The sequence below is a fragment of the Sphaeroforma arctica genome (assembly GCF_001186125.1).
Source record: "Sphaeroforma arctica JP610 unplaced genomic scaffold supercont1.254, whole genome shotgun sequence".
Lineage (NCBI taxonomy): Eukaryota > Ichthyosporea > Ichthyophonida > Sphaeroforma > Sphaeroforma arctica.
Window position 1 is genome coordinate 71720 of NW_014040304.1, and position 16271 is coordinate 87990.

General features: G+C 46.5%; 5 protein-coding genes across 5 annotated transcripts in view; 2 read left to right on the forward strand and 3 right to left on the reverse strand.

Moving 5' to 3' along the window:
- The window catches only part of SARC_04490 (hypothetical protein), a gene marked incomplete at its 5' end in the record, with an annotated part of 7340 nt that extends 4001 nt beyond the window's left edge, over nt 1-3339 (forward strand). Inside the window, 4 exons of the mRNA XM_014301680.1 lie at nt 101-152; nt 1090-1170; nt 1836-1984; nt 3119-3339. Coding sequence (XP_014157155.1) covers nt 101-152; nt 1090-1170; nt 1836-1984; nt 3119-3233 — 397 coding nt within the window. The 3' untranslated portion in view covers nt 3234-3339. The remainder of the gene's footprint in view (nt 1-100; nt 153-1089; nt 1171-1835; nt 1985-3118) is intronic.
- Nucleotides 3340-4251: 912 nt separating this feature from the next.
- On the reverse strand, nt 4252-5265 carry SARC_04491 (hypothetical protein; the record flags this gene model as incomplete). The annotated part of the gene is made up of 1 exon (XM_014301681.1): nt 4252-5265. The coding sequence occupies one exon, from the start codon at nt 5263-5265 to the stop codon at nt 4252-4254; it is 1014 nt and encodes a 337-aa protein (XP_014157156.1).
- Nucleotides 5266-5468: 203 nt separating this feature from the next.
- Nucleotides 5469-6317, reverse strand: SARC_04492 (hypothetical protein; the record flags this gene model as incomplete). Its single annotated transcript, XM_014301682.1, has 2 exons — nt 5469-6017; nt 6075-6317. 2 exons carry the CDS (start codon nt 6315-6317, stop codon nt 5469-5471), a joined length of 792 nt encoding a protein of 263 aa, XP_014157157.1.
- Nucleotides 6318-6726: 409 nt separating this feature from the next.
- SARC_04493 (hypothetical protein) lies at nt 6727-10030 on the forward strand (the record flags this gene model as incomplete). The annotated part of the gene is made up of 3 exons (XM_014301683.1): nt 6727-7471; nt 7537-8976; nt 9207-10030. The coding sequence occupies 3 exons, from the start codon at nt 6727-6729 to the stop codon at nt 10028-10030; spliced, it is 3009 nt and encodes a 1002-aa protein (XP_014157158.1).
- Nucleotides 10031-12385: 2355 nt separating this feature from the next.
- SARC_04494 (hypothetical protein) lies at nt 12386-13408 on the reverse strand (the record flags this gene model as incomplete). Its single annotated transcript, XM_014301684.1, has 1 exon — nt 12386-13408. The coding sequence occupies one exon, from the start codon at nt 13406-13408 to the stop codon at nt 12386-12388; it is 1023 nt and encodes a 340-aa protein (XP_014157159.1).
- Between the last annotated feature and the right edge of the window lie 2863 nt (nt 13409-16271).

Here is a 16271-nt window from a genome sequence, read left to right on the forward strand (position 1 = left end):
CTGACATTTGTACGATACCTGACGTTCGACAATTGTTCTCTGACATATGACCACTTTGAACGAATAAATATTGCATATAAGGTATTTTTAATTTATCCAGCGAAAAGATCATCCTGTTTCGAGCCGACGAAATTCTCACTGCGGTCGGCGAGGTACGTTGGAAAACTTATGTTCGCGTAGTTAAGTTTCCTTCTTTTTTCGTAACCAAAGTGTGAAATGAATTGTGCGAGTGCGTTCATATCTTGGTACGGGGTAACGTTGGGGCTGCATGAGTTGTATGACAGGGCAATATTGCGTGTTCCGATCTCCCTTCCTGCATCGTAACCCAGGTGTGAACTGACTTGTACGAGTGTGTTCATGCCAGCCTTCAAATGAATTTTTTTAGTTTCCAGGTATCACTAGGATCATTCGGCAGAGGGTAATACGGTTTGTTGCAAGGCAAATGTTAACAATTTTGAATTTTGTTCCATTTCGTTTGTAGAAGCGTCCAAATGTTATGACACCTTTAAACCGAATTGGTTCAGATTGGTTCAGTCGAAATGAGAATAAAGGCACAGGCTTGGATGTTATAGCGACTTTGCACACTTTATGCCAGTACCAACAAACCAATAGCGCTGTAAATCATGGTTGATGCTCGGGTTTGGAGGGTTTCCTGTTCCGGGGATTGGCTTTCTTGCGTTTCAATGTGTTCACCATTGTATAGCCCTTGCTGAATCGAACATGTGTATATATGAATGACTACAACTGACAAATATATATTTTTGTATATTTAAATACACATATGCCTCTTGAACAATCTTTTGCGTATTGCGGACAACGAACTACGACGAATTCGTATCGCCTTTCCTGAATCAAACATTGTGTATCTATTTATAACTACAAATGTCATTAATCCACTCCCATCGATATCAGTATACCTATTCCTATTGAACCTTCATTTGACCAATGCAGACGATGGACTACGACGAATTCGTATCGCCTTTCCTGAATCAAACATTGTGTATCTATTTATAACTACAAATTTCATTAATCTACCCCCATCGATATCAGTATACCTATTCCTATTGAACCTTCATTTGACCAATGCAGACGATGGACTACGACGAATTCATGGAGGCGTGGGATGGGACGCTCACCAGCCCAATGACAAGTAACGAACAGCTGCTCAGGGTATGTCTTGTGCTGTGCAAACTGCAGCGCAATCGTATACGTAGGCCCGAGTAGTATGTAGACATGTATGTATGGCCATTCACTGGCATGTCAAGGCTCGGTGTACCCTATTCCGTATCAAGACTTGGGTGTCCATTTGAGGGTAGATACTGTGTCAACTGTACCACACGTGTATATGTAAGCCCAAGTAATATACAACAATGGGTATATGGATAAATACAGCCATGTCCAGGACATAATATACATTTGCTCGTTGGTGCTGTGTAAATTGTAACACATAAAAACATTCAAAAATAATTTGCATAGAACTGTGTAGCATTGAATCCCGATCGTCTGCCGAATCCATGCAAACACCAGTCTATATACCACGCGGGTGTGCCACATCGCGTGCCAATATACATACAATGGGCCTATAGCATCATGTTCTAGTTTGACTTGTGTGAGCATGAAAGATGGACAGCCGCACTCTATACTACACCACTAGTATAGATGTAGAGGTATTCTAACATTTAAATACCCGCGACATGCCAACACAAGTCCGTGTAGATAATATGTAAATCATCAAACTGTTCATCAATCAGAATGCGAATCAATTCAAATATACATACTATGTACTAAAAAAGCAGTGCACATGACTCTAATTCTCTCCCTCACTTTCTGCACAGGGTCTGGCTTTGGTGAAGACTGACTCGTTCAATAAGACGATTATCAAATTAGATGCCAATTCATTCTCGTTCGATCCCGCGACCCGATTCCAGCAGCTATTTGCGGTGCAGAAGGAGTGGACATTAGATAGCATCATGCCCTATGTAACGTAAGTCACATCCCACCACATTATATACTTCTGATCGCACATAACCATATTTCATCTATTGGATAATAATATACTCATATACTTGCGAGTCACACACGAACACGCCCTATATACCGTAGTCACACTACGACATGCTTCAAGTAATGCTGGGTACAGACGGAGTGGATATCGGATAATAAGACAGCTCTGTCATGTGAGCCACACCCCAACACACTATCCTTTATTTATTGTCACACACTTCACACAATCTGTAATTCATAGTCACACCTTCTACACTATACTTCATAGTCACACACTGCCACACCCTATATACTGTTTGGACAAGGCAACCAACATTAGGTATTGGTAGAAACAGACAGAGTGGGAACGGGGCATTGGATAGTATTATGCCCGATGTAACTCAAGTCACACCTTCCCACACTCTATACGTCATAATCACACCTTCCCACACTATAGTTTACAGTCGCACACTCCTATAATCTATACTTCATAGTCACACGCTACCACGTACTACACACCAGAGCAAGTGTTTGTGAGGTGCACAAGGAGTGGACATTGGATAGCGTTATGTCGTGGACGTCAATCGCATATCACCACATCCTATGGAGAATTATCACACATCACCCTACATTGAACCAAAATTCTCAGACATAATCAAGAACATACCATAGATACAATCAGAACTATTAAGTGAGCCTGCCAGCTTTCAATCATATGTTATATATACATCAGCAGTCGCACAATCTTTTGAGTCTACCTACAAGCATCATTAGACACTATGTAGTGTAAGTCACACAACCATAAGCCCCACAATACAGCCACGCAACAACATGCCTCATCCATCGTATGATATAGAATGAGTGGACATTGAATTGCATCATATCCAATGTAACGCAAGAGCTGAACAGCCACACCTTATACAATGAAGTTGCACATCACATAGGCATGTTCCATGGTGTTTAAGTCGCAGACCACCACATCACCATATACCAGCCACACACCATACAATATATTTATCGACTTAGTCTACTTTGATTATATTAACTCAGCAGGATTGACTAACTGTAAACCCCCAATTAGTTCTTAATTAATTCCGGACTGATATATTCACCCTTTCTATTTCTCACATCACAGGCCACTATGCTCACCGGGGGAAAGACCGGCAACGATACTGGCCAAGTACTCTAGATCCTCGATTCACCCCATAACAAAACTCAAATCATACAATTCTCGATACGGTGTCAAATAAAAGTACAGGAACTACGTCTGGATACCTAATTAAAAAGGTCTATCGTATCAAAGGATCACAGAGACCTACATGTAGATACATGCAAAACTCATGGACCAGATAAAACAATAATGTCTTACATGATGAACAACATTCTACAAAATGGATGGAAAACCAAAACTACGAGATTCCATATTCCCAACGATTTTCATATAATACACTAGTATCACTGGCGTGCACAGATGCACACACACACAAGCATCTTTGGGTGCAAGTGTATATCAACATATACAACGTGTGTATTTACTCATGTTTACTTACATATTTTTATTTTTATAGATATTGCATATTTTCAGAATTCATATACTAACGTATATATATATATATAAATATATCTTTATGCACACACAGACATCTTTCTACGTACATGTGTATTTATTACATATCTACTGTATATCTTCACTCGCACATGCAGCACCTGTTATAAGCATAAGCAGTCATCACTAGTGTAAGATCCGCAAGTGGTCAGTCATCGTACTGTTGGCCCAGTTCGACATTGTTCCCCGTCCTTTTGTGAAGAATAGGTACCGAATAGCCACATGGACCACATTTACGTCACTGGGATCCATACTTCAAACAATCAACCAATCACCTCGATGAGGACTAAAATGTGATTTACCATTCCCCCTTCGCATGGACCAGGCAACAGCGATAAGGTAACATCATTGACTCCATCCGCGCACCAGTGTATCTCAATTCTCTCAGGCCTGATACACCGTAAACGCGTACACCCTTTATCTTGATATGTGTCAATCTCGTGACGTCGATGATCATGAGTGTATGTCGATGTGCGGATAGAGTATGTTACAAGAATGTGCAACTACAGATTAGGATACCTCCGAATCGACCAGCCGGGCCAGAATGCAGCTGGCAATTCGAATTACCCTTGTATCGGTGGGCTTGGGGAGCCGTGCCGTTTAGATGTAAGTTGTCCATAGACATGTATATTGGCAGATGTCCTATACAATTTTCATGGATCCTAGCAATTCGATCCGCGCGGTTTCTTCTTGGTAGGTTGCAAGGATATCCCCTGAACAGCGGCTCGCTTTCGGACGACTGTATGCGTACACCCATACTCGCCGTGGTCCCAAGACTGAGCTCTTGCTACCTTGAGAACTACGAAGGTGTGCTGAGTTGGCAAGCCTGCCTCTCCCGTACTAGATGGTACATTAGAAGCAATAGCAACTGGCAAATCAACGTAGGTCTCTTTCACGGCCAACCCGTATTCGCTGAACGTACTGCAGACGCAGCCACCCTCAGTCCGAGCATTCGACCCAAATGAAAACGGGTACCATGCCCAGAACAATAACCATACAGAATTGCCTGGCTCAAATACCCTTTTCAGCAGAAGCTGGTGGATGATTGCGCGGAATATGTGCGCCAGAGGTCGCCAGAAGAAAATAGCCTGAATCTCAGAGGTTGTCGCAATGTCGAGTGCCTGACCGTGGCGTGCCTGCAATCCGGTCAGCTTATAATCCAATCGACTTTCTTCTTTGTTCGGATATAGATGAGGTCGGAACGCATGATCCACCTGACCGTTTATCCGTTCTGAGAGAAACTGGCATATGGCGAGGTATTGTGAAGAACACGCCGTTATACTGCTCTGCACATTGGCTTGGGAGTATAGCGCATCAAGTTTCCAATACATCTCGGAGACTGGAACCACTCTGTGCATATTGTCCGATGTCTGCAAGTTCTCCGTTGGATCCATCTCGGCGCCATCATCCATTGGCCTTGTTGATACGGACGCCATTGGTGAAGCACCTTCAGAACTTGTTGCTGGCATCATGCGAGCTCGTCTGGGTGATTGCAAATCCTTTTTAGTGTGACAGAATTGCATGAATTTGCAAACAGCTAAACTATTATCCAACAGTAGTTGATTGAAGTCCAGGTCTTGCCACGGCGACTTGGGCGGATAGTATAAATGTCGAGCAACGGTTGCCTTGACATTGAGTAACATGAAAGAGTACGCTGTGAACTTAATCGAGAACATATGGCGTGTGCTGTGATACCACCCCCCACGGTGTGGTGCTATGAGCCCATAAAACTCTTTCGGCCCGCACAATTCCTTTACACAACTCGGGGTTCCTTCGATCTCTTCGATGGTCCGCAGTGAAACGTCCCTCGAAGTGAAATTGGATAGAAAAGCTCGACGCGTGCACGCTGCCGGGGCCGAAACTGTGTTCTCAGGCTCGATTACTCTCTCAGTTGTTGCATAAATTCTTCAAGGCCTACTCTTTGTATAGAACCCGGGCCCACCTGCCAATTTTTCTCCCCACCGGCAGAGTCAACTATGTTTCTTCGCTCACACTTTGTTATATTGTCATCTAGCACCCAAACCTCGGACAGTCCAACTGCGTGTGCGAACAGCTGGATGAATAGCCGCGAAAATTCAATCTTTCCATATTCAGCACAAGGGCGCTTACCGCCTATGAAGCAATTGCGAAGAAGATGATCAGCAGGTAGGAAGCTCAGGTCTATTGAGTCCGGCATGACTAACAGCATCCAGCCGTTGGTCAGATGTGGAAAGTAGGCTTCCGGCACTGCAGCCCATGCTCCACCAGGCGCAACAAGAATCTGCAAGCGGCCTACCAGTCCGTGGTCCAAGGCCAATTGCTTTTCCGGTCGATTGGTGGGTATGAATACAGTTCGTTTCATTGAGCGCGACTTGAGTCGGATATGCAGACCAGCTCCAGTGATGGCGAAATATGCCGCTTCAACACTCCGACTCATATAACAGTCGAGCTATTCAGGCAATCCCAAAATGCCCAGAGTAGACACGCAGGGTCGAAAATCCCATACTCTTTTGTTCACCGGATCTGTGTGTACTTGAGATCGCTGTGGTTCATTTTCCATGCAATTTTTTGTGACTCTTTCCATCGCAGGCCAGTGGTTGTGATCGTCTTGCTGCTCATCGAAAAGATAATCCACCCTTGTCAGCCGGCGATCGTAGTTCAGAAACTGTTCTTTAATTGAACAATTCTGAAGCCTGTCTAGGATACGTTCATTGGTTAGACATTCTCCGAACGGATTATCGCTCCCCATGGAGGCCAAAGTTGTACGACGTATAAATTCTTTCTTATCACCTCGACATACGTCCCATAGCTGTTGACGCCGGGCAAGCAACGTTTTATGGTACTTCACCTTCTTTATCGTAGCTGTGTCTCTGTAGTCGTTCCATGCATCTTGCACATCCTTGAAGTAGGGAAGATTGATCGAATGACAATTCAGTTTCGTAGTTTGTTTGGCTGTAGCCACCGTCACCAAACTCGCTTCTGCACAGAGTAATTGTAGCCAGCATAGATATGTACCGAATTTACCAACTTGAGAGATACCTGATAACCGTAGGACATTAGTTCGGGTACTACTTACTTCTTTCGAGACAGTTACTAAATGGCCGGGAAACCCTTTTTCAAATGATGTCCTTGAATCTCAGAAATTGGCAAATAATGCCATGGCAGAATCGGACATTGACACCGCTGATGTACCTGATAATTGCGACGGATCCAGCAGCTGTGTGTCGATGTGTGAGTCAGGCGCTTATGAAGACGTAAGGACACATCAGTTCCATTCCGAAAAAAGTGGCGTCAAAAGTAATCCCCATCCTTTTTTAAATCAATTTGTGCGCGAAAACGGAAAAAGAGGTGTACGTAGTAAGCCCTTCGTGGTGCTTTATGATGAAACGAGTTGCGCAATAATTGCTAAGGATTTAGAATACGTTAATGATGATACGGCGCTGAAAAAAGCGCTCGAAAAAATTATCACTAAACAGTTCAATCTGTATAGGGATGCTCGTGGTCCTGAAGATGTGGACGGAGAAGTCAGACTGTGTGATCAGAAACGTTACCTCACGTTCCAAAGTGAACAAGAACGCATCGCAACTACGACTGTTAAGACAGATAATACAGGAGTACCTGATGCGACCCCTACATCACAGCAATCGACAAAAATATACTCCCCCAAAAAAAAAGTGGCTAGGAAGCTATTCGAATCGATACTTTCATCCATCGTCATTGATGAATACACAGATTTCAGGTTCGTGATTCTTTCGCCGAATCGCATAAGCATCGCCGGACAAACCAGAGATAGGCTGAACCACTTTGTGAATGACAGGGAAGGAGTACAATCGAATGCAAAAGGGAAGATCTTGTACATGCCATCCGATCCTGAGACACTGCCAGCAAGTAACGGTGGCGATAGTACGTGCTATGTACTTAATGCGGGCAGTGCTATGTACTTAATGCGGGCAAGGACAACGTTTCAGCAATGATGAATCTCTTTAAGCAGGTGGAAAGCCACAGGCATACATTATTCTTGGCGATCCAGGATGAATACCATTGGGGTGTGAGGAAAGGCGGCCAAGTCGATAGTTTGTGGAACGCACCCTTTTTGTTGAGTAATTCGCCTAAAAACCTGCTCATCCTACATGATTCCGCCACGGCTTACAACAGTGAAGGTCAAATACCAAAAGGTCATTTTGTGCGCATGTTTAAAAGGTTTCGGGGTGATGAGAGCGGTGTGCTTCCTCCGAAGGAAGAACAGATCACGGATGTCAAATACGTTGGGCTCGAACAACTCAAAATTTACACAGCTAGCCAAGCTTTCATCACCAACAAGATTGGAACTCTTTGTGCCTTCGGTCAGGACGCGACAAAGTTGTTTCCCGCGGGTGATGTAGCAATTATGCTAGATTACTGCCTGGCCTTGGTGCACAATGCTTTCATACGGGACATTCTTCCTGTCAATCAGATCACTGGGGCCGCACTTTTCGACCCCGATGTCAGTAAAGCAACAAGGAAGAAAGTCGGTCTGCTCCTTTCCAAGGATACTAAAAATCTGATTGCAATCCGTATGCTTAACGTGAAATCCGCAAGATACTTTGCATCAGAATTGGGAAAGTTGCGTAGGCAACTCGGCATGGGAAATGATTTTGCCATAGTTGTTGATGAGGCTACATGTGGTGTTCGTATCGAGGGAGAGGATGGAACCAATGAAAATGATGTTCGGTTGTTTTGGTTCAGGGGCAAAAGTATCCCTTCTGCGAAAGGGATGAATATGGAGGAGTTCGGACGTCTTGCTAGGGACCAAAATATTTTGCTAATCGTGATAGATAAAAGGCGAATGGGTGATACGTTCCCTCCACATTTTCGCGTCTGGGATCTACGAGCTAGATACGAAAACAAGAACAGTCTTATCAAGACAAATTTTTATCAAGACGCCGGAAGAGCAATGGGTTGGGGTACAGCTGATAAACGCCGTCCAGAGCTATGGGTAACGAAAGTGGCTCAGTTTGCGATAAAAGGGTACACCGAAGAGGATAAGAACCCGAAGAAAAACATTACCAATTGCAACAAAATCGATATTTTTGCTATCAAGAGGAAACGAAAAGCTGAAGAAGCATCTAATAGGGTGGATGATGATACGGGTATCGATGGCGATGGCAGGCCGGATACAATGAGCGATGACCCTGACTATGATCCTAATAGGCAATCGTCGTCTAGGCCGCGTGTCGAAAGAGAAAAAGGAAAACACAGAAACGATGGCCGTGGTGGTATCGATGGCGATGGGGGGCCGGATGTGCCAAGCGAGGACCCAGACTATACATCCAGGAAGCGGAAGAAAAAGGGCAAACGCAAAGACGCCGAGTCGAAACGGATGCGGCCTATAATACTCGTAAAGAAAAGGCAGAGTCCAGCAGAGCCAGGTTTGACAGGCTTTACAGTGTTCTCCCGGCGGCGAAGGACTTCCCCCGTAAAGAGGTGGAGGATAGAATGAAGGACAAGGCTTACTTCCAAGTGAGGAGCAAAGAGGCGATGCAGCAATGATTTCTGTTGTGTGGCGAACCTCAGGGAGGGAAAACAGGGACTTTTCTACAGCTGATCAAATTGCTTAGCGAACGCATAAATACGATAAGTACTTCCGGCCCATACACAGAGCTCATGAATAGTTTTTATTACAAAGGAGTCGGGGTTGCGTATTGGTTCTTCAGCAATGCAGAACTTGCAAGGAAATATACGAATAGGTATCAAGAGGCGCTCCGCTTGCCATGGCCTGATCCAACTAGCAACATTCTGCCACCTCATCTGAAGGCCGTTTGCGATCACAACGAAGGTTACATACAAGAGTTTTTCGAAGAAAATGAGGATGATGAGACTATCATGATTGCGGATCTCGGTAGTGGTATCGACAAACGCTTGGCGAAGTACTATGCAAAACAAAAACGTGAACGCGGAATCCAAGTTGACAGCTATGACGCCGGCTTCAGTACAAATAGAAAACAGCCCTACCATGAAAATAGATACAATATTTCAAATCTCAGCAAGACTAAAGATGGTACGTATGACTGTTCTATATTAAGTCTTAGTGCTGTGGGACAATCCCCGGGAATATTCATCAGAGAGGCATTGCGCATCACCAAAAAAGGAGGCACGGTGTATTTTGTGGAAGAACTTCGACGACTGTCCCAGCCGGTACAGGATGAAAAGGACTTCTTCACTTGGCTAACGGATTTGAATGTGCAAGTGATGCAAGTTATGGGTGATGAGAGTTGTTATGGACCGAATGGGGCAAAGTTATCGATCAAATGCCTACGTATACCAACCAAGAGTACTTGGAAAACCATTTGCAGCGAGAACCCGAAGGTGAAAGTCAGCTGGGATAACTTTAAGTATGCCGATGTCGATGCCGTTATCAAACATGCGGGGGATGATTTGGTAGGCGGAGGCCCAGCCGAGAAGCAGCACTTAAAACTCCTATAAAATTAACACACCATTCATACATAGAATATGTTATTCGAGAGGCGGTTTTGTAAATGAATCACGTATTATCATGACAAGCGTGAATAAACATCGCGACATTCTCACTAATAAATCAGCTTCAAAGTCTCAGGGAGAAAAAACTCTATCAAGATATGTATCAGCTGCACAAGGATAGCTCGTGCATGCACTGGCATCAACACCAATGATATACATACCTTTGCATGTATGCGTACCTAGTTATAGTACACACACACACATGATAAATAGATATATATATATATATATATATTGTGAGTAACTAATTTAGTTCACGAACGGTTTAGAGTGAAACAACGTTTGTACTTTATAGGATCAAAGTAGTGTAATAGCTTACAAGGTTGTGAGGACTGATCATCCCACAACCTTGACATATATACCTAAAGCTAGACATTGCATGCCGTCAAACCCTCTGGTCACTGGCGCAACATCTCCTTTCTCGCCATGTGTTCCGTCATACTATTACACTACTCTACTAAATGTTTTATGCCCTCCTTCTATTGGTCTACGCTTACCAAATCAGCTGTAGACATAAACCAATATCATCAGACACATAACATTTCTCCATGCCTCCATCACTCTAAGAAAATCACCCCTCGTACACCCGAACCATCAAGCATGCATCAGACACAATTCAGTTCTGCACACGAGCCCTCCGGCTCACTACTATCTGTGGACCACACCCATATTACAACCCCCCACTATGACCACAACTCTGTCATGTCATAGGGTGGTCATATTCCCAGTGTGTCCACCATGCTAGTTCGATGTATATCCACAGGAACGTGGTTCCGTACTCTCCCTCTGACCTCTGCTAAGTGAAGTTCCCGCCTACACGCTACTACTCATGCTGCCCTACTGAACTACGCCGCCGGCTCAAACCATTACCACCTGGGGATCTCAATACCTTCCAACGTCAATGGAAGCATAACCCATCTGCGCAACATGTAGTTGCGGAACGTCGCATCCCTCGAAAACCTTAGGCAAACAATCACTTGCGATCGATATAATCTCCGCGGCTGGTCAACAGGTAACTTATCAATGAGAATCGCCTCATGATCCGTATGTAACTGAATCTGGCCAAAAGGAGCAGATGCAAACGGCAAGTCAACAGGCTGCCGCGCCTTATCACAAAAGCCTTCCCATCTACCCCACACAGAACTCATTGCATCTGCCCATCGATTGGCTTTCTCTGTGCGCCTCAACCGATGGCCCTGCCGATACTCATAAGACGTCTCCCGCATCGGAGATCGCTGTAGCAACCACGACTCATGCCATCCACGCGGCCGATAACTGACCACTTTCTGCCTTCCCGGAGGCGGCATATCAATCCCTTGAACATGCGCCTTAAGCTCCTCGATCATATACGAACGCACAACTCCCGACGCAACCTCCACATCATACTTCAAGTTGGGCAGGACAGCAACAATCTTGGCTGGGCCATCATACCGTGCAGCAAACGCTGGCACATCCACCCGATGCAAGTCAGCCGCCCGACGCTGAGACTCCTGCGCACGCCGATCACGGTGCACTGCCACCATATCACGCACTACAGCCTGCGTGCCACGCTCTGTTAACAGCATTTCCAGGACCCTCTCTTGCAGCTGATCCCGTTGAGCATGCAGAAATGTACGCCCCGTCATATGAAAGTCCGGGGAAAACCCAGTAACCGAGTTTACCGTCGCATTGTAAGTCCGGACCACATCATACACTGAGTGTACCCATGACCCTACTTCCGCATCGGCAGCCGCCACCTCACGCTTTAGCCAGTCCTTCATCATACGGATGAGAACCTCCGCTCTCCCATTGCCTTGGTGACGGTCAATCGACACATAATGCGGCATAATCTGCCTGGCTTCACAAAAGTTAACCATAGCGTTAGTGTTGAACACCAAGTCAGCGTCTATCGTAATCCTCTGCGGCACTCCCAGCGCCAAAACTTGCTCCTCCAAGAAGCGCAAAGCATCCCCAGCAGCAACGCTAGACGGAAACCCCCGAACAAACACCATATGAGTAAAAGTATCTACCGCCAACAGGGCATATTTCATACCCCCCGCATTCGTTGTCGGAAACTGAACAAAATCCATGCCAATCTCAGCCATAACTGAATCCGGTCGCTTGCTGGAGCAGCCCTCGCGTCGGTCCAAGAATAGGGGAAACCTCCTGGTACGGCCCACAGCCACGCCTAACATGCTCACACAGCGCACGCAAGCCCAACCCCACAACTCTTTTACGAGGTGTATCAGGCGATCCGATGTGACATGTGAAAAGAGCTCATGCGTGTAACGCAAAACACGCACGACAACAGGACCCCCCACTTCAATACCATACAATCCACACCGTACATCTTCTAGAAACTCCTTCTCTGTGCGTGGCCCAAAGACTGGCAAGCCAGGCCTCAGGCGCTGCCAACTGCTCCCGAGCCCTGGACAACAACAACGCCGGCTCCTCAACCAGTGGCTCCTCACTGGCAGCCACATCCGCCTCAGCTGCAGAGGCCCTCAACCGCTGCGCCCGAGTCATGACGGCCACCGTCCGCGCCTGATGCGCCTCATACTCGCGCTCAGCTCGACTCACGGACTCCTCCAATACCAACTCCCCAGACATGACGGTGGTTGCCATGAATGTACACGACCCAACCACATGCTCAATTGGTTTTAAGGCAAAACCCCCCAGCGTGGGACCACGTCCACAACGAACAGGCTTCTCAACCACACCAGCCACTGCCGGAGCCAGCCGATCCTGCACCATACAGGACTCCAAATCATCCGGTCGCGTCGTCAACGCTCCAACCAAAGCACTGGTCACCGGCCGATGCGCATCCACCGTCGCCCAAAACCTCTCAGCCAGAGTGAACTTCTCACAACGAGGACTAAGATGACAAATCAACGTCACAAACGGCGGCGGCGACATGGGCTCACGCCCATGCTTCAAGAACACCCCATGCGCAGGTGGGATAACAATCGGCGTATCCGCCAACAAAGGTACCATCTGCTTAAACCAAGCAGCCTCCGGATGATACGGCACCACAAGCGTCGCAGTGGCCCTATCCGACTTGACCCTCTGGACAACAGCATCCAACTTGGAGAACAAAGAATTCATATACCACCTCCCAAACCAAGTGTCCAAGGCAAACACCCCACCTTCTAAAGTGGGCGAGTAATACGGCACCATTAAGTTATTGCCCGGCAACGCAAACCCTTCAGCATCAAAGGGACCTACCCGCTGCAACGCCTTGTCAAAATACTTGAGTGCCAACGAATACTCTTCCGTGTCAGGTACCGTAACCAAAGGATCTGCAAAACTCACACGATTCTTGATTATTGGAGATTCCACTTGCATAATCGATCAATATGATAGCCCAACCGAGACATCACATCCGCCACCGGATTATCTTCACCCGGAATATGCTTCAAAACCAGGTTAAAGTCCCGCAAGACCTGAACATACCGACCCAAACGCCTGCCCCGCACCGAATCTTCAAACTCGTGCGGCTCTTTCTGCATCATAGCCACTAACGGCTCATGATCAGTACAAACCTAAACCCTAAAACTTTGTGCAACACGTACACTATAGCCAAGGCTTCCTTGTCCGTAATGTGGTAGTTGAGTTGCGCAGCACTGAACTTGGAAGACCAGAAGCGCTCAAAAGCCACATCGTCCTTCAACATGTCAGACAGCGGCGCTGTGATCCGCGCATAATCCGGTATAAACTCAAGCCAAAACGTGAGAGTATGAAACCATGACTTCAACAGATCCTTCGTAGTTGGCCGAGGCATCCGCAGAATCGCCTCCAACCGATCCTCAGAGATGGACGCATCATTCTCATCGACCATCCGGCCCAAAGCTAAAAACGGTTGTGTGTGATACGCAAAGCTAGACTTGGCCAACGACAACTTAACATTATACTTCTGACAAGCCGCCACAAGTATCGCCAGAGCATCCCAATGCTCACGACCATCATCATGCCCTGTGCCAATATCATCAATGTACACCTCATGATTAGGCACCTCATCAAAAACCAACTCCATGCGCTTCTGCATGATCCACAAGGCCGGCTTCAACCCAAATGGCATCCCTATGAACTTGTGAGGTCCCCTCGGAGTCCAAAAAGTGGTATACTGCTGCGATTCGTTACTCAACTTCTGCTGACAGAAGCCTCGACCAAGATCAACAATAATACAATACTTGCGTCCCCTAACTAAAAACAGAAATTGCCTCTCTGTCGGTACCGGATACGCCTCACACTCAAACTGTGTGTTAGTCGTTTTAAAGAAAATACACAGCCGCAGACGCCAGTCATCAGCAGTCAACGGAACAAAGCCAGGTTTTTTTATACACCAAATGTGGCATTGCACACCACTTCATATTCTTCACCTCTGACTTGGTCAACTTCTCCGAGATACCACCCCGATTCCAATCACCAACCTTAACCAACAGGACCTCCTGAGCATCCATATCCTTGTGATTGTACACATGGTATTGCGACACCGCATCAGCACGCACCCGCAACTCAACATCCGGCAAATTTATAAATCTCGGGTTCTCTTTATCGTAAGTAATAGATTTTATTGCTACCACCATGGCTTCAATGTCAGCCTGCGGCACTCTAATCTCCTTGCCGAACGCCCTCAATGGTCCTTCATCAAACGACTGAAAGTCCTTATTCAACCCACATGGGTCTATGTCTATGTCACCCACCGGTAAGTCACTGGCGCTAACACATCTGGAATCCTTGGCAGAATATGCTCCTCAACCAGGTCCAATTCATCCTCCTTGTGTATTCGTTCAACACGCTTCTCCATTACCTGAAAGTGTGCTGTAGCTGCTGCCACATACTGCTTCTGCATCACACTAGTCAATGCCCCCGTTACGTGTATAATATTCATCTGACGTCGCAGCCTCGCCTGCGTACCATTCCGATCCACCTTAACCTTCCACGGACGACAGTTTGGAGCCAAAGCCCTCACCCTTCGCCCTTGCCACCAACACCTGCTTCCTTGGCAACTCTGCTCTTTAGGTCTCGCTGCCTCATGCAGTAAAAGTCCATCCTATCTCCATTTTGCACTAGCGCCAACCGCTTACTGCTATTCAACATCAAGTTTAGGCCATCCTTAACCATGATATCGTGACCTATCAACACATCCGTCCTCATTAGTAGTGAACCCACTACCAGCATCCCCAGCACAGGTTGCAAGAACCGCTCATGCCAGCTCTTCATCTGCACTGGTGCCTTAACCACCCCTAAGGGCGCAACCGTTCCCATTTCAGCAACACCTTCAAACGGCAGACCCATGTACCTAGTCACATCCAGACCAGCCCTGCCTACCAACTCCTTTGTAATTAGATTGGACGTCGCACCCGAATCCGCATACACCGTTGTAGGAATTCCTCCTATTTCACCTGCGATGACACTGCCTCTCTTAGCCGTGTCTTCATCCAACACCGCTGCCCCGACAGCATCTACCCCTGAAGAAGATTCCCTCAGTCAGTTCTTGGCCTCTTGGGTTGCAGGTTTGTCACAGTTAGCCTTGACGGTTAAAACACACACGTCGCTCTTCCCATTCACCTACAAACCCCTCCGACCTACCACCAGCACGGCGCTTACGTGGCTTTATCTTCTGAGATAGCCTCTCAAACTTGCCGTTCATCTTCTCGAATCTACCATCCATTTTGGTAAGAGTGGCCACCAGAACAACTTCATCAAGGCCCCTCTTAGTGCCAGCAGACACCCCATCTGCTTGCACTCCATCTCTGCTCCTACCACCTCCGTCCTGGTAACCCAACCCATTGGTATTCTCCTTTCTAGGTGGCGCTGTCCTTGCTGCATGCTTACGCGATGCAGAGACCTTCTCCTGCACGCCAAAGTGTCCCACAAAAGCTCAAACCTCCTTGGCGGTACTGCATTTTCAGCATCGCCGCAGTCTCTGGGGCTACCTCCAAAAAAAGGGTATCCAAAAACATCGGCATAGCCTCATGCAATTGGTCCAGAGAATTTTTTACAAATTCCATAAAATCCGAGAATTCGTGCAGTAGGCCTATGGCGTACCGGCCAATAATACCGAATTTGGCCGCCTGACCATAGCCTTCTAAATCAGACAACCTGACTCATTTAGTCCGCCAAAATTCCGGAGTTGTTGTACTGACTCATCTTAGCCAGGCCCACTCTAATATTGTCATATATACATATACATATACATATATAC